We start from the raw sequence: 20,883 nt of genomic DNA, 5'->3' as shown, positions 1-20,883 counted from the left end.
TTTTCCCCGTCAGAGGTATTTGCTGAAAGGTAGTTTCTTCCAGTAATTTTAGGAAAAGCTGTCATCAAATTGTCAACAGCCCAAATTGAGATTAAAAGCACCAAGAAATATCACAATATAGCAACCTAAAACTCATCCTGGAATTTTAGGCTTTTTTAGCAACAAGGTGGAGTAGAAACATTGACAAAGAAGCTATGGCCTCTTATGGAGGAAGTACAGTAGATCTGTGGAAGGACATTCCCCGTTCCTCTGCCGCATATATCCTGCCTCGAGCATTGAATAGATGCCATATTCAGAACGTGTCATTGTGTCTCATTTATCGTGTAGGGATTGCAGGAGACCTTGATGCCAAATGGAGAAACACCTGGTGATTCTAGTGTTTGAATTTTAATCTAATTGCTGACTCTTTTACATTGTTGCAGCATCCTAAATGTCTAATGATGCAGTACCTTACAAATCTTGGGTACTTTTTAAAACATTTTTCTTGGTGACTGAACTTTGATCTTTCTAGACCCAATACCTTTGGATCAAACTTTAAACACCATATATTTCTCTTGCTGCTGAAATGAAGTAATGCTACCCGAAATCTGTCTCTACCTTAGGGACAGAGCTTCTGCTTTTGTGGCATTCAGAACTCTTTCTGTAAGTCTCCACTGAAAGCTGCTTAATCAAACATCTCAAATGTCAGAAACGGGGTTTAAAGGGTTTTTCTAGCAAGTAGGTCTAATCTCCTACTTAGTTTTGATTCCTATAATGTCGATAATCTCTTTGGAGAAAAGGCCTCCTCCTACCAGGGCAAATATATCCCATAGAATGTATTTCCTTTTCCAGAAAGAAAAATGTAGCATTAATGAAATTTACTTTTTCATGAAGCTTGGAAAGGTTGTAAGCTTAGGATTTTGATCCTAGCAGATGTTCTTTTTTGGATATTAAAAAAAAAAAAGTAGTGTTTGATTCAGAAGAGTCAGTAAGAGTTGCAGTGGTGATGCTTCGTACACCACGCAGCCACACTCAGAATGTGACATACTGGTCATTAGCTCTGAGTGACACCTGACTCTCCGGCTGTGGTCCTTTCCTCCTGCCTTAGCCCCCATGGATGTAGTGTTAGGGAAAGAGAGTTAGCAGCCTGCGTCACACTATATAGAATCGAATGGTTAAAGAGCCTTGTGTACAGTTAAAAAAAAAAAAAAAAAAGCATCTTCATAGGTAGATTTCCTAATATTTTGTTTTAGACTTTGAAATGGCAAAGTTTTGTCGAGGACCACTGTATTTCAAATTTCAGATGGGTTTTTCAGTGCTATTGTAAAATGTAGCCAGAACCCCAGTTGCAGGGTCTGCAATGGTTTGTATCCTTCTCTAGGGTCACTTCATGCTGCCAGGCCTTTTGTCTTCAGCTTCCCATTACCTCCATGCCACTGGGTCCAGTAAACCAGGCTTGTTTGTCCCATCCACCCTGGGGGCAAAGCTCAGCCTCTTCACTGGTTTCCATAGAAATCTCTGCACAGTGAACATTCGATCTGTGGGAAGTATTGGTAGGAGGCCTGTGGCAGAAATCGAAGTCTGCATCATTTCCTGCCTTCAACTTCTTCTTTCCTCCTCCTCCTGCTTGCAGTTCAGCAGAGCAAACAAACCATCCCCTTGTGTCAGAGCCCTTCCACCTGTACCAAGTCCCCTGAAAGCTTGGTAATCGACCTTACACTTACCAGAATATTATCTCAACACAGACAACTCTTGCTTCCTAAGAAGAGTCTTGGTCCATAATATTTTCTCCAAACGCAGATCCCAAGGAGTCAAGTTGGGTAAATGAAGGTATTTAGTGTTTGGTGTGGCTTCATGTTGGTGTGGTTTTTTCACACAGGCCTCCAGTGACAGCGTTGCCGCCTCTCCGAAGAGCCGTTACACACCCCTGCCTTCTGCTTCCAGGGAGCTCACCAGTCACCGAGGTAGGAACCCTGCTTTTTATTGCTCTCGGTGGCTGCAGGGAGGGACGCCGACCTGCGGAGCTCGGGGCTCATTACTGCTGGCTCGGCACTTTGGAAGGAACACGGTGCTTTTCAAGTCCTTGATGAGAAAACCATACCTGTCAAGCCTAGTGATTTTCACTCATATTCAACAGAATTTAGTGGCAGTCTATTGGGAAGGCAAATAAGTCTATGGTGGAATATAATTTTGTGATACTTTTTCTTTAAACAAAGAGATTATCATACTTAACAATTACTGAGGAGGTCATTTCCTCCAGAGAAAGTGATGGAGAGAAATTAAGAAACTCACTAATATTTGTAAAAGTGTCACTGTTTGGGAGTATAATAGTTGAAATCTGTAATTTCAAAATGAATGAACTCTACATTACAGCTCAAAGGAATTCCAGTTTGCCTAGCAACATTAAGGAGAATCAATATGCAGTTTTCCCTGAATTCTCTGATCCTTGAAACTTTAATTTGGCTTACCCAGTTCTTCCAAAGCCTGAATTCCTATTGCCATCTCTAAAGTCTGCAAGGAATATAATTTAAACATGCTTTATCCCTAACCTGGCTGCTCAGGCCAAGGACTATGTGACCAGCTTTATTGGAATTAGTTAGGACAGGAAGAGGCCACGTGATGTAACTTGTTTACCCCATTTTATTCTGGTTATGACCACAGTCATGTTTTATAATTGTGAATCTACCTTCCAAGGATAAGTAAGAACAGGCTTAGATTGAGGGCATTACATACTTTAAACATTGCTTCTCCAAGCAGGAAATTACCCTTGTACATGCAGGGGACACTGAATAAGGGCTCTTCCAGTTTTGTCATCCAAGCTGCACAGCAGGATGGGTGGGTCAGAGCCAAGTCTGTAGAGATTATCAGAAAGTAGAGCTGGCCCTCTAAGGAAGACCTGGGGATTTCAGGCAAATGGCACACTTATATTCTGCAGGAAATGGTGCATAGAGTAATACAGGATTCCAGGTGTCTGTGACTTGGACCTGTGTTTTCTGTTTGATGTCTGGGTCCAGTGAAACTTCTCTGCATTTAAATATGTGTTGGTTCAATTAGGGTTCAACTGTGATTCCATTCAGTAAGTGTCAAACTTGTGAAAATCAATTTTGCTCAAAGTCAGGTAGAATAAATAGCTGCCAACATGTTATATTTTGAGGGGGGTGAACAGATCTCTTCTGCTGAATGTCCTTATGAAGGTTTTGAGTATATCCCTTTAGAGACTGTTTTATTGGGTGGCGGGGGGTGGTGGCGGGGATTCCTCTAGGCAAACAATAATATGCTATCTAGAAGGAATAACAAATTAAGCCTAGCATCATATTCTCATAGATGGTCTTTTGCATTTGAATAAGGGTAGTTTTAACTGTGTAGCCCGTTGACTACATGAGTAGGAACTGAAGTCTCAGAGTCCTCAAGCCTACTTGAGTTGATCTGGCCATGAAATTGAGATTTCACAGCAGGAGGACCCCATAAGTGATCATCATCAGTAATAGGGCAAAGGTCATCTGTCGTTGTAACAGTAAAATAAAAAATCTGAACCCTGAAGAAATGGAATATAAAACAATAGTTTTGAAGATATTTTGGTTAATATTTGGAATATGGAAAAATACCTAACATGGTTAGAGTGAAAATAGGCCCCCTTGAATGATATCAGAGCCCAACATCAATAGGGAAAACAGTATTTAAAGGGAGCCAAGAACAGATGTCTTGAATTTCCTGAGTAATTAATACACATTTAATGCATTTGATGCATTAGTTGTGCTAAGTACTTGGATGTTGAAAAGAGCAAGACAGCATCATGAAACGATGGCCAGGTCTTTGGACTTATGTTCATGAGGAGACCAGTAAAGAGAGAACCAAAGAAGCTCTTTAGGCTGAATTATTATTGGACTGATCTGCCTGGGGAAAATATGAGACTGATATATTTCATCTTGGCATGAATCATGCAGTGACAAATGAGGAAAGCCATAGTTTTCAGCATCCAGAATGAAACCACTTAATGCCATCTTGGTTTTTTTGTATTTAAGTGAAAGAAATTATTCTAAATTTCTGATTCCATACATCACCAAACTTTTTGAGTGTCATTTGTTAATATTTTCATGGAAACAGCCTACAAACATTTATCCAGAGAGGTACTTCCACGTTGTGAAGGCAAATTACACCAGTTCTTTCCCAGGTGAAATCCTCCATGATGTTTGAAACTTGGTCTATAAAGTCCTAAGTGGAAATTCTATTTGTAAATAATTTTTGGTTCATTCGGTTCCCAATCTCTTTTCATTCCACACCAACGACTACACAAACTGGTGGGCAGTAGTTCATGTGCAAATTGCTATTTTTCTATACATGCCATTTTCCCTTTGCTTGTCCTTTTATGTAACTTCCAATGTCGAGTATGATAGGCCAGAGATTCATGTCCTAAGGACTGTAGATTCAAATGCAAAGGAAGTCTGGGCCCAGAATAATGATCAGGAGACAGGGGACTCTATTTTTCTATCCGTAACGTGTAGATAATCTAAACCTCATGGGGACAGTAATGCCCAGTACTTTGTTCTTCCTGCATGAAATTTTTACTGATCTCACCTGTACTGAATTTTCCCCTAGTTGAGGTACTTATAATATTTGTTTCTATCTCCTTAGTGCCATTGCTCATATTCTGCTTTGTATGACAGGGGTCAGGTCTGTGTATGTCTTGAACTCCTCATAAATGAAAGCTCCCTGAGGAGCAGTGCAGATTCTAACTCTCCTTCTCTTTCACATCATTAACTCCTACTCATTCTTCAGGTATCAGCTTCAGTACAACAGCTCCAAAGAAGACTCCTCTGATCCCACCCTATCCATTTGCATTAGGTCATTTTTCCCTTTTCAGGGACTGTCTTCTCAGATGGCAGCTCTTGGCGGGAGGGGGGCGGTTGGTGTGGGGTAGGGGGTGGAGGTGCTGACATCTGTTAACTCGCCACTATATTTGCAGTGCCTGGCACAGGGCCTTCTACTTAATCAGCGATCAATAAATATTTGTTCAGTAAATGATGAGTGATAGAAACCCAGGGGAAAGTCAGTGACTTAGGTACCTCTTGTTGGTATCTAAGTACCCCCGTTGCGCGTAAATTGCAAGGTAACTTGATTGCATCTGAGGAAAGAAACCCATCTGCCTATGGGGGTGAGCACATGCTGAAGGGAGCAGCCTGTCTTGTGGACGTCAGACCTCAACTCTGTTGCTTTCAGAAACCCACACACACCATCTTGGATGGGAGCTGTATCTATTGGTTCATTGCCAGAAGGCATTTAGCCGTATTGCACAACTTCCAAGTAGATAGTTATTTTAATGTGAGAGTTTTCAAACGCTGGTGTTTTGATGATGGAAAGGACTAGGATGAATTGAAGCACTTCATGGAATTATTTTACTAGAACAGAAGTTATCAAAGAAGGGGCTGGGAGCTCAGTAAGATGCAGGTTGTGGTAAAGATAGGGTTTTAGAATGGTCTGCTTAAAGTCTCTCTGAGAATTCTCATCTAGGTCTAAGCATGTCTTCCGAATATGGGGGATATGGGGCTATGTCAGTGATTCCAACTGCTACCTAGTGATAGTCTGCATACTACCTCCTCAGTGGGTAGCCACATTATGAGGAATGTTGAAACGTTTATCAGAGAAATGGATATACCCCTGCATGCTGTGTATTGCCACTGTTTATCTGGTAGCTGTTAGAAGCAGAATTTGCATCTTTATAGACCATTGTGTCTTTTGGGAAAACATTTCTATTTGGAGCATAGACCATAAATAAACCCAATAAGGTGGAGAGGGTAAATGTTAGTTTTCCCATTTAACAGAGGAAGACATCCCCAACAATTGCTAGGGGAGCTGAATCACTCAGCAACAGAGGCAAGGAAAAAACATCCAAGCTCTGTGTCCTGGATTCCCAGACCACCCCAGACATTTGTCCTTTACACAGGACACGTAAAGCAATCCGCTGCCTGGGGTGCATTTCGAAAGCCTGTGCTAAGGCTGTGGTAAAGTACAGCGTCCTTGCCAACTTCTATCAAAAGGGTTGCCTGTTACTCCCCTCCCTCCACCCTTTTTAAAAAATTACAAATCTATACATTCAGGAGCAGAGATAGTTTGAAAAACCAAAGGGAAAAATGCTATAGTATCAATCTGAATTCAGACAGGGAAAATTGAATGCACACTATTCAAATTATGAAGGGCTTTAATGTAAGGAATGAGAGGCTTACACATACAGGAAAGGACTGACAGGGAAGGTGTCACCCAGAGTCTCACCTCTGTGACCGGTGATTCTCAAAAGCTTGCTGAAGTTTCTGTGCATCTCAGGAATACTTGGGAATCTCCTCCTGACTTTCTCGGTCTGCAGCACCAAGGCGGCGGTGATTCTCAAGGAGTTCTTCAAAGGTTAGGACTACCCACGCATTGCCCTGCGCCTCCTCTCTGGATTTCCAAATCATACTCAGTGTCTCTCTTTGGCCCTGTCTAACCGAGAACTATGCACACAGGGAATTCTGGGAAATGTAGTTTCTAGTTTCTTCCCTGAGCTGCAGAGAAAACCTCAGAAGGGGGTAATGGTGATGCCCAATTAAAACAGCCAAGCTGGCACATCTACCATAATCCTACCTTGCCAACCGCTATCCCGTTGAGGGTCCCATTCCAATTGTTTGCACGCACATTTTGCAAAGTAATTGCAAACCCTGTGAACATCCCTGAATTATTACTTTTTTTCCCCTGATGCTTATACAGTCTTGAAGATGTGCCATAGTTAACTTGTCAGATTAAGCATTGGACTTTAAAAGTATGAAAGAAAGAAAGCAAGAAACGGAGGGGAATCTGTTACGAAAAGCTGCTTGGAGATGATAATACCCTACTTCTATCCATCGTTGGCAATCTTGCCATTATTTTTATTGACACAGTCGTTAGAAGCTCATCCTCTTCTCCAACCAGGGGCTCGGTCTGTTTGTTTTGGAAATTGATTGCTGGGACCCTCACAGAGTGATTTACATAGCAACTTTTCATAATTAGTTATCGTTCGCAGTTTCCTTAATGTGAGTTGCATTTTATGCTTAGCAATTGATTTTTCTGTATTTCTCCATGAAGCAGCTCAATGTGTGTCCTCCAAAAAAGAAAAAAAAAGGCGGAAGGAAAAACTGCTGGCGTTTTTTAGTTTTATTTTTTAAACAGTTTTAGCCTGAGATATCATAAAATACATATTCTCAGAAGCCATAAATGCAGAGGGTTTTGCTTCAACTATTCAAATAAGCCAAAGTGAAATGAATCAGAGGAAAACTAAATGGATATAGGTAAAGATGTGTCATTGTAGGCAAAGATGTTTGGGATGGGGAGATGTTGGCCAGAAAAACTGTACACCAGCAAGCAGAATACTTCCGGGAGGGCACAAGATGGGGCTGCTTGATAACCAAACTTCATCACAATTTGTTTTAGGCTTATAGGATTTGGAAGCAATCTGTCTCTTTCAGACAATTTAAAAACCTTTTTCTATTTTTCATATTTGTACCATCTTGCTAATGTCAACCCACGGGGAATGTGAAAGCTTAAGTAGACTTGATGATTATAAACAAAATCCACGCAGAATAATAGCAAAGACTCAAGGAAAACAGGTGTATTTATCTGGGTTCTCTTGCCAGTTCAGCATCAAGGAGTCTTTTTCTATTGCTTGTTGGTTCTCACTGACCATTTAAAGAGATGGAACAAGCAATCTGATGGTTATGGTGACTTTGCCTGGTAGGTCTCACCTAAGATCAGACCCATGACTCAGGTAGCCTGTTTATTTGCTGCCTTCAGTCTTCCAGAATATTTTGATTAGTCTTTCAAGGGAGCTAACCATCACATGGTTTTTCAGAAAATGTGACTGATTCGTTGAAGGTTCATAGAAGTATGATGTATCCAACTCTCCTCTATGGAAAGTGTATTGAAAGCTGTGGAAAAAAGAAAGAAACAAGGAGGTGGGTAGGGAGAGCAGGAGAGGGAGAAGGAGAGAGAGAGAGAGAGAGAGAGAAGCAAACAGAAAAAGAAAATCACATTGGCAATTGACAAGGAAGCATTCTTTGCTGAGGCGGACACGGTTGGTCTGTGGGTCCTGCCAAGCAAGTACATGGCCTCGGCTGCCGTCTCTCAGACTCCATGCTGTGGCTTTGCCCTGGCTGTGTGGGGAAAGAGTGTGTTGGTTCCCTGTGCAGAGCTATTATTAGCATTTTCTAATTATGTAAAATACCTTCCTCTGATGACATTTTCAACAGAACCCCTCACTTTAGTTTTTTCTTCCCTTCATAATGCTTTCATGGGCTTAGAATCTTGGTGGAAGTCTCAGATGCTGAGAGATGCTAATGTTTCTTTTATTTAATCGAGGTGACTAGTGATTTGACAGTAGTGGTTGACAGGTTTATTTTATCTGTGTGGCAGCGGGAGTCTATTTTCAGTCTGTGCACTCTGTTCCTAAGTAAAAGGACTTTACTAAGTGCTGAATAAATTGTACTTTCCTTTGATTCTAGGCCTTGCTGAAATGGTTTAAAAACAGTAGTCTGGGTCATCAAATTCATTTCCCTGCTGCTTTGCAGGGTCAATAGCTTCACTCTGTGTGGAGCGGGGCTGGGTAGATTGGAATGGAGGGTGGTTTAGATTAAAACTTCCGCATATATATAGATAGATGTGCAAGTGTGCGCTCGCTGTCTGGGAAGCTGGCAGTGATGGAAGAGCAAGCCAAGTGGAATCTGAAGATGGATGAATCTGTTAGACTATTACCAGGACTGGCATAGACTTTAGCCAGGAACTGGAAGCAGCCTCCTTTAAGTGTGTGAAATCCATAAGGGTCCATTTTGTATCCTTTTTTCTCCAAGGATGACTTTTCATTTGCAGTCTCTGCAATTGCTTTATTTCTAGTCTTTGGGCAGAATTGTGTGCACTCATAGGCACAGAGGGGCTGTGGAGTTGGTTCTTCCGTTCCAGAGCAAAGCAAGGAGGGCAAAATGGAATCTTACTGCACACCCCGAACAACGATCAACCTTCCTTCTGTAGGATGAGAGATCGAAGGATCACCCTTGCCCCAACAGACAGACCAAATACAAAATAGTGGTAAAAATATGTCCCTCTGTTTAAAAAAAAAATGGAGGGTCCGGGATTGACAGGGTTGAAGATTCTAAATGTCCTGAAGTTTTAGAGACTTGAGCTGTTTCTTCTCCCTTCCGTTGCAAGGGAAGAGCTGGGATGTGGTCAAATGTGTCTCCTGAGATGACAAGTATTGCCCTGAGCACCGTCATTCAAGGAGTCCTCCAGTATGTCTTTATCTTGTATCCACTGTGAACAAAGTATATGTTAGGGTTTGTGGAGAGCTCAGAAACAGAGAGCATGCTATCTGTCTTATAGTTTGATTGTGGAGATACCAAAAATGAAGCAATGCCAACCAAACAGATATTATATATGATATAATGAAGAGTTGCCTCACTTGGTAAAAGCCATATAAGTGCTTAGAAAAGAAGGGAATCAGTAAAGGCTAGAATAGTCAGGCAAGGCTGTTTGGAGGGTGTTGGCCTTGAGCTTTGAAGGACAAGCAGGGCATGAGGAGGTGGACGGCAGAAGAAGGGCATTCCAGAAAAGGGAGATGCGTAAAGAAGAGGTAGGAATAGTTAGAACTGACTGGAGGAAGGGGCCCAGTTTGGAAAAATTCAGAAATAAGTTTACTGGTAGAACAGATTTGTATTATGGCAGACCTTGAACAGGCAGAAGCATCTAGATTGGATTTAAAGCTGTGCTATATGGTTATTAATCTGCAAGCAGTGTGCAAGGGGATTGGAAAGAGAAGAGCCAGGACTTGAGGAGGCCACTGTGGGATGGCCTTGAAGGGAGTGTGGTCCAGTTTTAGAAGCTTTGGCTTTCTTGACACCAAGCTATGTGACTGCAGACTCTACTGCCTCCAAACAGCAGGTTTCAAGCAAAGGTAATTTAGGCAACAATTTGGTAACAGATGGGGAGGACAGCTGGGGCCAGGACACTGCCAGTGGAGCAGGGGTGGGGGCGATGTAAAGGGAACCTTACAGTCATAGTGGAGTTGTGGTTTGAGGTTGCTGATGGTTTGGTCTCAGGGTATCCCTGGCTCAGGTATCAGAGAAAATGGACAGTCAATGCTTTTCCTCCCCATGTTATTCAAAGTCTTTCTGATGTTGGCTTTTGAAACCAAAATTTAGAGCCCAGCATCAGTTAAGATAGTGGTGAAATAATCTAGCATTTGATGCTGAAGGATGGAGTAGCTGGCGAATAGGGGAAGAAATATGAGAACGATTCTGTAACAAATGCAACTGGCTGACTTAATGACTGATTATAGTTAGAGGTAGAGGGTACCAGAGAACAGACAGCTGCGAGGAAGCTGGCCTGGTTCGTGGGAAGCTGTAGTCTCTGCCTGTACCCCCTCTCACATTCCTCCTTGCAGGATTCTCCACTGCCACTCAGGCATGAGCTATAATCTGGCCTGTTAAATGGAAGACTGCTGGAATTAATGTAGTGGAGCTCGTGGCAACAGGAACAAACATATAAGAAGCAGGCAGGGAAGCCACAAAAATTTGTTCTCATTCGAGCCTTTGGCTCAAGATGAGCTACATTCTTTTAAAAACGAATAAGGGCTCAGGGTGTTTTATTCCTGAATCTTGGGTTTCTGGAAGGAGAGCTCTTTGAAAGCCAATGCTTTTCGTCTAGATTGTTCTGCTGGGAGTTCTGCCCAGCCTTAACTTCCCAGGCCCAGGTCTTCCCACTCATTTGTTTCCCCTTCTCTTAGAGAAAACTTTACCCCTGCCCCAGGTTTTTCCTCATGTAGAGCTTTTACAACCTTTTTGGAACAAATAAACAAACATCTGGAATCGTGTGGTCCATTTAATTAAAAAGTTTGCGTTTGGCCAGAAATGGTAAAATCATGAAAAATGGCCTGTCGGTGAGCTCAAGAAGGCCAAACGATGACGTTGTTGGCTGCAAGTGGATTGAAACTGAGTGAGTGAACACCTGCTCGGTTCAGCCTTCTGTCCTCCTGTTCCCCCTTCCAGCCATTAATATTTACGGCTCTGGTTCTTCATCCATCCTAATGCAATTCTTGGTTGAGGCTGGTCAGGGGACGGGGCTCTTACTTTTCCAATAACTTGAGGTTTGTTGGGATGTGTGTACTTTATGAAGGGTGCGGAATTGGGCTTTTTGACTTCTCAGTTCCCTTAATCAGAATTCCATATGCTTCAGGTCACTGCAGGGGCCTCTTTCTGTTTCTTCAATCAGTCAGCTGACCGTGTTTTTTTTTTCAGACGCATTCTGGGCTGGGAGGTTGTGGGAAATGTAAGGGAAGCTGTGGGCTCTGCCTTCAAGAAACCTATAGTCTAATTGGAGAAAGAAGGCCCTACACACACAGAAAGCAGAGGTCAAGCTAGATGCAAGAGTGCAGGAAAGGGAGAAGGGAAGTATGGGGTTAGTGGGAACAGAAGTATGGGGAGGTGGCTTCATATGAAGGTTAGTGAGAATGGAAGTATGGGGAGGTGGCCTCAGATGAAGGTGAGAACTGAGTTGAAAGCAAATAGATGAAAGGAGAAAGCTGGGTTTATCTTATCTCACAGGAACAGCCACTGCTAAGTTCTTTTTACTCAGGTTTGTAAAGAAAGGGCTTTACTCCCTCCATTCTCTGCTTCCAAATATCTAAGACCCCTTTCTCCAAGTCACCTCATAGAAACCTACAGACTGAGAGAAAAACATGTGCTTAATACAGAAACACAGTTTCAAAATAAATCTTCCATCCCCTGCCTCTCCACTTATACAGTTCCGCCCAGTTGTTGCTCCTGTGTACTTTGAATATAAAAATTCTAAAGCCACCACTGGAGTGAAACCATTTATATAGGTGACAAAGCTGGAGGAATCTTCCCTGGGCCGTTTCAGAGTATGAAAGAGAACTTGGGGAGAGACCAAGTGGAGTTCTTGCTTAATTTCTGGCCATAATCTAGGTGAGGTACATGTGCGAAGGAACGTTTTCACAGGGGTTAGCCAGGATGATTCTGTTTTTCTGACGAGCTCCCTCAGCGGGGCATGCCTGGGGTGAAGTAAAATATAAGTTCCATTTGCATATTAAGAGAAGAAAGTTGAGAGTATTTGGCTTTGCAGAGTGTAGTGCTCTGATATGTCTTCCACTTGAGAATTTAATCCCAGGATAAAGTTATTCTAAAAAAAAAGATGAGAAGTTTTTTTTGTTGTACAGAATACGAAGGAAGTATCTAGGGAGCTGGAAATACAGTGGGTGCCATTTAGGTTGGATCTAAGGAAAGGATGAGTATTGTTGAACTCAGGTGTGGATTGGCAAGGGTGATTGGGAAACCACCATCCCCCAAGGCCTTTTATTGAAGGGTGTGCTCATCTGTCTTTGAGAGTTGAATAGCATAGCCTGGAGGAAGTGAAATGAAATTTATACAACTTTCAAATCCAATCAGGATTTGAAACACAGATCCAGGGTTCCCTTTGTCAATGCTAGTCCAGCTTTTTTTTTTTTTAATTAAATGAAACCAGGGTTTCACCTTGACCCCTCTGGACTTTTGCAAGCACAGATAGATACAAGACCATGTTGGAAAAACACCCCACTGTTGTCAGAGGAGTTCTTAGTCCTGGACTCTTTATTATTCTTGTGCATCTGTTTCTTTAAATACTCTCTGCAGAAGCATTAGCATGAAAGTAAAGAGTATAGCAACTTGGAATTTTCCATTTGTAGCTTCCTTAGTCTGTGGGGTCAAAGTTCTATCCTCAGGGATGCTAATGCAAACTCTGTGTGCTGTTCCAGGGCAAATGTTTCTCAGCTAAAAGACAAGAGGGGGTGGGGAGCCAGGAAAATAATGCAATGCTAATTCCCAAACACAGACTGCCTGGAGATTCCAATTTAAATTGCTGCTCCCTTACCCCTCTTCCCACCCTCCCCCAAAGAAAAAAAATATCCTGTGTTGGAAGGACAGACATCTGTGTAAGAGCAATAAAACAGTCTTCTCTCTTGTGGATTAGCTCTTCATTCCTTTATTTATCTTGCTATACCTCATCAGTTTCTCCAAAATCAAGGAGAGTCAAAAAGGATAAGATGCAGTCCCTTCCTTTGTTTTTGATTAAAGAAACCCATATAACCATTCTCCCACGCAATTTTTTTTTCCTCAAGAGAGAGCTTTCCTCTTATGTCTAATTTCTCCCTTTCTTCATCTGCTTCCCTGGAATCTTTCTAGACCTTGCTTCATACAGTGTACAAATCAAAGAGCTAAAGTCCCCTGGAGAACAGGTTAGTCAGGGCAGTGAGTGCTGGCATATCTGGGACATTGTAAAGCATAAGAAGAATTAAAACAGCATAAGGAACATGTTCTACAGCCTCCTTTTCTTCTTCTGAATCCCTAGAAATTTGTTAATTAATTAAACAGATATCTAAGGAATATATACTTTATTCCAAGCACTGTTCTAAACATTAGGGATAGAGGGATGAATAAAGCGGACAAAAATCTCTGCCTTCAGAGAGTTTACATTCTGGTAAGACAAAGGATTGATAATTCAGATTTAAAAAAAAGAAAAGCCCCATAGAATATGTTAGAGATAAGTATATGATGAAAAGCAGTCAAAGGAGATGAGGGGCTGTACAGTGGTAATTTGAGGCTTGATAGCCAGAGAAGCCATCACTGAGAAAGTGGCATTGAAGTAACAACTTTAAGGAGGTGAGAGATGGGAACTTGATAATATCTGAGAGAAAAGTCATCCAGGCAAAGGAAAGAGCAAGTGCAAGGCCTTGAGATAGGAGCATGCCTGGCATACGTGAAATAGAGCTAGGAGGCCAGTGTGGCTGGGGTAAGTAACCCAGCAGGGGAGGGATGGATTGAGGGGAGTGGAGATTAAGTCAGAACAATATCAGAGGTCAGATCTTATAGCATCTTGTAGGCCATTTACTATTACTGAGGCAGGAGGCTGTCTTAAGGTGTTAGCAAAGATGATGGAAGTGATATTACACTACTCTACACTACTCCCTACAGGGGAATGTTTAAAAAACCTAACCAATAACTAACTGAAAAGCAAGAAGGGATATTGTTGTTGATCAGGAACTATGTAGACTTTGTGCAAGATGGATAAGATAGGATGGAAGAGACCTTCTTTAAAATGTAGGACCAGCTTCAGGTGTTTGTTAAGCACAGGGAGCCACTGGGGACCTCATAGCAGCCAACAAGGTAGGCCTTCTCCATGGGTAGTCACATGGGTCAACCATCCGTATGCCGGTCCCCATCCTTACTTCAGGCGTCACTCAACAGAGCTATCTCTAAGCCAGAGTAGTAAGTATGAGTGACTGGAAGAGTGAAGTAAGATGGCAAGAGTTGGTAGAAATGTAATAGTCATAATAGATGGGATTGGGCCAAATCAAAAGGCAGAGTACTCCCAGATTTGGTAAAAAAAAAAAAAAAAAAAAAAAAAAAAAAAGGAAACGTAAAATAAAATGCTTTTCAGTTTTTAAATTTTTTTGAAAGATTCACTTATTATTTATTTAATTTATTTTTGTCTGCGTTGGGTCCTGGTTGCGGCACATGGGATCTTCATTGAGGCATGCGGGATCTTTCATTGCGGTGCGCGGGCTCTTCCTTCTGGTGCACGGGCTTCTCTCTAGTGTGGTGTGCAGGCTCCAGAGCGCGTGGGCTCTGTAGTTTGCGGCACGTGGGCTCTAGTTGAGGCGTGGCGCACAAGCTCAGTAGTTGAGGCACACGAGCTCAGTTGCCCACAGCATGTGGGATCTTAGTTCCCTGACCGGGGATCAAACCTACATCCCCTGCATTGTAAGGTGGATTCTTTACCACTGGACCACCAGGGAGGTCCCAATAAAATGCTTTTTAAAGAGATATTTACAATAAAACGACATAGAAAGCTTGAAAAATACAGGGATTACAGGGGTGGGGGGGAAGCAACTTGATACATGCTAAAAACCCAGGAATAGCAATGCTAATATCACACACAAAAAAGGCTCAAGATGATTACTGAAATGATGAGGAAGAATATTTTATATAATTAAGAAGATATAATGGGACGCTATAACAATCATGAATCTCAATGCATATAACAACATAGCTTTGAAATACATGAGGCAACAACTTCTAGAAATACTAGATAAAACTGACAGCCACAGTCACACATGAAATCTTAAGCGTATCTCCCATAGAAAATTACAAGTAAGTGACCAGAAATTTCACAATATGTATATTTTGTTAAACAACAAAAGCTATCCAGAAATTGAGTCATAAATGAAACTATAGGGCAATGTCTTTTACAAATGTGAGTAGAATAATCCTCAGTGAGAAATTAATAATAAAATTTAGTAATGTAGTAAAAAAGTACTTGCCTCCTGACCAAGTAGCATTTATCTTAAAATTGAAAGGATAGTTTACTATTAGAATTTATCAATAAACTTGTCATATTGGAATATTAAAAGGAAAAATATTATATAAGATAATGGTAATAGATACAAAAGAAAGGAAAGAAGAAAAAGGAAGGGAGAGAGGGAGGGAGGAAAGGGAGAGACAGAGAAAGAGAAAAAGAAGGAAGAAAAGGAAGGAAGGGAGGGAGAAAGCAAGCAAGCAATGAATTTAATAACCTTTTTTGCTCACATCTCTTAGCAAACAAGCAATAGGTGGGAACTTCCCTAACTTGATAAAGATTATCTGTCAAAAACCTACAACAATCTGCAGAGAGAAGAATAAAGGATTAAAAATATTCTCATTAAAGTCCCTGAACAGGCAGGTAAGGAATATTCTACATCCCCTTGGAGATGCTAGCCAAAGCAATAAGATGTACTACAACAACAACAAAAGCAAAAAAGAGAGCAATAAAAATAGCAGTAAATACACCATAATTTGCAGTCAATATGATTTACATCATTTTTCTGTAACAGACCAGATGTTAAATATTGTAGGATTTGCAAGGCAGAAGATATTTGTCACAACTACTTAGCTCTGCCTTTACAAAATATAACATGACAGAACTAAGGCCCATCATATTGGTAACAGGAAAAAATGTAAATGTGCTTAATTCACGTATTTAAAATACTTTCAGACTGGATCATAAGGTAAAACCCAATTATCTGTGTTATATAGAGAAACAAACAAATTGAGTCAGAAAAGCTGAAATAAAAGGCTGGAGCAAAAAGAAAGCAGGGATTACAGTCTAAATATCACAAGGTAGAATTCAAGAAGAAGAGCCTTAAATAAGACAGAGAAGTCATTTAGTGGAACAAGACAGTAGTCTATTATGTTCACTGACTCTGTGGGTCAAGAATTCCAAGAGAGGACAGTGGGAATGACTTATCTCTGCTCTGTAATATCTGGTGCCTCCACAGAAGACTTGAAGCCTGGGAGCTAGAATCATCTGAAATCTCATGTACTCACTTGCTCAGTGGTTGATGATGGCTGTTGGCTGGGAGCCTGAGTTCTCCTTGTGGTCTTCCTTTGTAGCCTAGTTAGGCCTAGGAACACCTTAGCGTAGTGGCTGAGTTACAAGGGCAAAAGAAATTCATGAGAGAGTAAGAGGCAAAAGCCATATCATCTTTTTATGATCTTTGTCTTAGAAGCCATGTAGCATTACTTTAGCTACATTCTGTTCATCAGGATAGTCACAAAAACCCTGCTGAAGTTTAAGGGAAGAAAAAATAGATTCTGTCTCTTGATGGGGAGTGGCAAAGTTCTAGAAGAGCTTGTGGGACCCAAAATATTGCTCTGACCATTTTTGTCAAGTTCAGTCTTCCACAGTAATGTACTTGTTCATAAAAATAAAATTTCAATGAATTCCAGGGAGTAGAGGTAGTACAAAAAACTCTGGTCACAATGTAATAAAACTATAAATTAATAACAAAATCAGATTGCAAAAAGCCAGATATGATGGTGAAACCATTATCTATCAGAACCTATGAGGTAGATCTAAGGCCATTCTCAGTAGAAAACAGCTTTAAGTACAGGTATTAGTTTTTTTAAAAAGGGAAAAAATGTAAAAGATAAAGTAAACATCTGACTCAAACACTCAGCTAAATAAAATTAAAGAAAGTGAAGGAATGGATTAGTAAAGCTAATAAACAGTAATAAATACAGTAATAATACTGTAATAAAAACAAACAGTATGATGAATAAAACAAAAGATAAGTTTTAGAAAAACTAAATCACTAACATAATCAAGGAAAATTTTAAAGAATGAAAATATACATTTGCTTATACGTAGGTAAAAAATTAAAAGCCACAGAAAGAAGAGAAAATTAAAAGAATCATAAGAACTAACTTTGTTCAATTCTGTGCAAATATCTGAAAATCTAGATCAAGTGGATAATTTTCTAGAGAAATATAATTCCCCAAAACTGACTCCAGAAGAGGTAGAAAATTGAAACAGATTGATTTCCATAGGAAAAATTAAATTTTTAAGGACCTATCACCACGCCCACAAAAGCACTAAGTCTAGGTAATTTTATGAGGAAATTTTATCAAACATTAGATGAGAAGATATTCAGTAGTACTCTGTTAAGTATTTAACAACTGGGTCTCTGTGAACACACACACACAACACATGCAAAACAAACACCTCTCGCCCACCATATGTGGTGTTTGCCAGTTTCTGTGGCATGAATATTTCCACCATGACTGACTTCAAGCTACATATGTGATGTTACTTAATGTGGACTTGGGAAGAGATGTACACAGTCTGTTCTTGTGAGTCATTGCAAGCTGGCTCCTGTACACCACAGTGATGATTCCAAATCTATTTAAACTGCTCCAGAGCACAGATAAATAAGTACTTCCAAATTCTTTTTATAAAGAGCATAAAACCTTTATAGAAAAATCGATAAAAATTACAGAGAAAATAGCTACTTTTCATCTGGATTTTGAGTATAGGTGCAAAAAATCCTAAATAAAATAATTATGAAAAACATCCAGCAGCATAAACAGAAGAGTAAAATATTATGACCAATTAAGATGTATTCTAAGTGTGCAATGAAGTCTCAATATTAGGATATCCATTTATTTAATCTTTTTTAATAGAGCTAAAGAGGAAAGCCATAATTCTATAAGAGCTGAAATGGCTTTGGCCAAATTCAATAACCATTCTTGATTAAAAGTATACAAAAATAGATGTATACTTCCTAAACATGATAAATCGCATCCATCTCAGTCCAAAAGCCAACATCAAACTTAGTGGGCAAACATTAAGAGGTATTCTTATTAAAGTAAGGACAAGATAAGATATCTGCAACCACCACTATTATATAATATTTTGCTGGGAATGATAGCCAATGCAATAGACAGGAGAAGGAAACTATAGGCATGAGAATGGAAAACATATGGCAAAACTGTCATGTTTACAGATGGTTTTATTTGCTTTGACAATTGGAAACTCAAGAGAACCAACTGAAGGACTAACAAGAGAATTCAGTAATAAAGTAAAGTATAAGGCTAATATATAGAAATCACTAGCCTTTTTTTTTATACATCCACTCTTCCCACCCCACAACTCCTTCTCTCTCAGCTCCTCCCCTCCAGCTCCTTCTCCAGGACTCACAGGTGCCTTTTAACATCAAAACAGAAACCAATTAGAAAGTACTTTTAATTTAAGATTCCAATTACAAAAGCAACATAAAAGATAATAAATTGAGAATATTATAATGTACATGAACAGAAGTGTAATATCTTCATAAAAAAACTTTATAACTCTCTAGAAGGACATACAAAAAGTCTTGAAGATATGAAGAGACATACCATATCCTTTTATAAGAAAGCTCAAGGCTATAAATATGTCAGTGACCTCTTTGTTAACATATAAATTCATTATGAAGCTTCATAACAAAGATTTTTTTTCTTTTTAAACTAGAAAAATTGAATCTAAAATTAAGATGGGAAAATATGCAAAAATAATATCAGGGATCATTTAGAAAAATAATTGTAATAAGAGGAAGTTAGATATCATATTACAAAACCTCAATAATTAAATCACTGTGGTCCTGGTATGCAAATCACCAAACAGACTAATAGAACAGAATTGGAAGTTTAGAACTACTCAATTATATGTGGGGATTCAGTATATGATAAAGTTGTATCTTAAACTACTGGAGAAAGATAGACTATTCCATATATGTTCTTGGGACAAATGAGTAGGTATTCTGAAAAAAAAAGTTTGGATCCATAACCCATACCTTACACCAGGATAGATTACAGATGAATTAAATTTTTAAATGGAAAAGAAAAAGAAACCATGAAAGTCCTAAAAGAAAATAGTGAACTCAGAATTCAGAAGCCCTAATTTTAAAACAGAGATTGAAAAATGTAATCTTATTAAAAATACTCTTGACTTTATTTTTTTAAATCTATTACACATTTTTTAAAAAAGACTTTTGACTTAAGCAAAGTCGAAAGACAATGAACTTTAAAAATGTTTGGAAATCATATCACAATGATAGATTATATATATTTCTAATATATCAAGAGTTTCCGGGCTTCCCTGGTGGCACAGTGGTTGAGAGTCCGCCTGCCGATGCAGGGGACGCGGGTTCGTGCCCCGGTCCGGGAAGATCCCACATGCCGCGGAGCGGCTGGGCCCGTGAGCCATGGCCACTGAGCCTGCGCGTCCGGAGCCTGTGCTCCGCAACGGGAGAGGCCACAACAGTGAGAGGCCTGTATATCGCAAAAAAAAAAAAAAAAATAGTTTCTGAAAATTTGTTATCAAGTGATCAACAACCCAGTATAAAAATAGGTCAGTAATGCTCTTAGAGGAAAACACAGGCAGAACACTCTATGACATAAATCACAGCAAGATCCTTTTTGACCCACCTCCTAGAGAAATGGAAATACAAACAAAAATAAACAAATGGGACCTAATGAAACTTAAAATCTTTTGCACAGCAAAGGAAACCATAAACAAGACCAAAAGACAACCCTCAGAATGGGAGAAAATATTTGCAAATGAAGCAACTGACAAAGGATTAATCTCCAAAATATACAAGCAGCTCATACAGCTCAATATCAAAAAAATAAACAACCCAATCCAAAAATGGGCAGAAGACCTAAATAGACGTTTCTCCAAAGAAGATATACAGATAGCCAACAAACACATGAAAGAATGCTCAACATCATTAATCATTAGAGAAATGCAAATCAAAACTACAACGAGATATCATCTCACAGCGGTCAGAATGGCCATCGTCAAAAAAATCTAGAAACAAATGCTGGAGAGGATGTGGAGAAAAGGGAACACTCTTGCACTGTTGGTGGGAATGTAAATTGATATAGCCACTATGGGGAACAGTATGGAGGTTCCTTAAAAAACTAAAAAGAGAATTACCATATGACCCAGCAATCCCACTACTGAGCATATACCCTGAGAAAACCATAATTCAAAGAGTCATGTACCAAAATGTTCATTGCAGCCCTATTTACAATAGCCAGGACATGGAAGCAGCCTAAGTGTCCATCGACAGCTGAATGGATAAAGAAGATGTGGCACATATATACAGTGGAATATTACTCAGCCATAAAAAGAAACAAAATTGAGTTATTTGTAGTGAGGTGGATGGACCTAGAGTCTGTCATACAGAGTGAAGTAAGTCAGAAAGAGAAAAACAAATACCGTATGCTAACACATATATATGGAATCTAAGGGAAAAAAATGGTCATGAAGAACCTAGGAGTAAGACAGGAATAAAGACACAGACCTACTAGAGAATGGACGTGAGGATATGGGGAGGGGGAAGGGTAAGCTGTGACAAAGTGAGAGAGTGGCATGGACATATATACACTACCAAACGTAAAATAGATAGCTAGTGGGAAGCAGCCGCATAGCACAGGGAGATCAGCTCGGTGGTTTGTGACCACCTAGAGGGGTGGGATAGGGAGGGTGGGAGGGAGGGAGACA

At 40.0% G+C, this 20,883-nt stretch overlaps 1 protein-coding gene across 1 annotated transcript in view; it reads left to right on the top strand.

Moving 5' to 3' along the window:
- LRMDA (leucine rich melanocyte differentiation associated) overlaps positions 1-20,883 on the top strand; it is a 529,620-nt gene that overhangs the window by 287,082 nt on the left and 221,655 nt on the right. The window contains exon 5 of the mRNA XM_060097357.1: positions 1,859-1,943. Coding sequence (XP_059953340.1) covers positions 1,859-1,943 — 85 coding nt within the window. The remainder of the gene's footprint in view (positions 1-1,858; positions 1,944-20,883) is intronic.

This window comes from Mesoplodon densirostris, chromosome 1, assembly GCF_025265405.1.
Source record: "Mesoplodon densirostris isolate mMesDen1 chromosome 1, mMesDen1 primary haplotype, whole genome shotgun sequence".
NCBI lineage: Eukaryota > Metazoa > Chordata > Mammalia > Artiodactyla > Ziphiidae > Mesoplodon > Mesoplodon densirostris.
The sequence above is the reverse complement of the archived record's forward strand: the minus strand, read 5'-3'. Positions and strand labels throughout refer to the sequence as shown.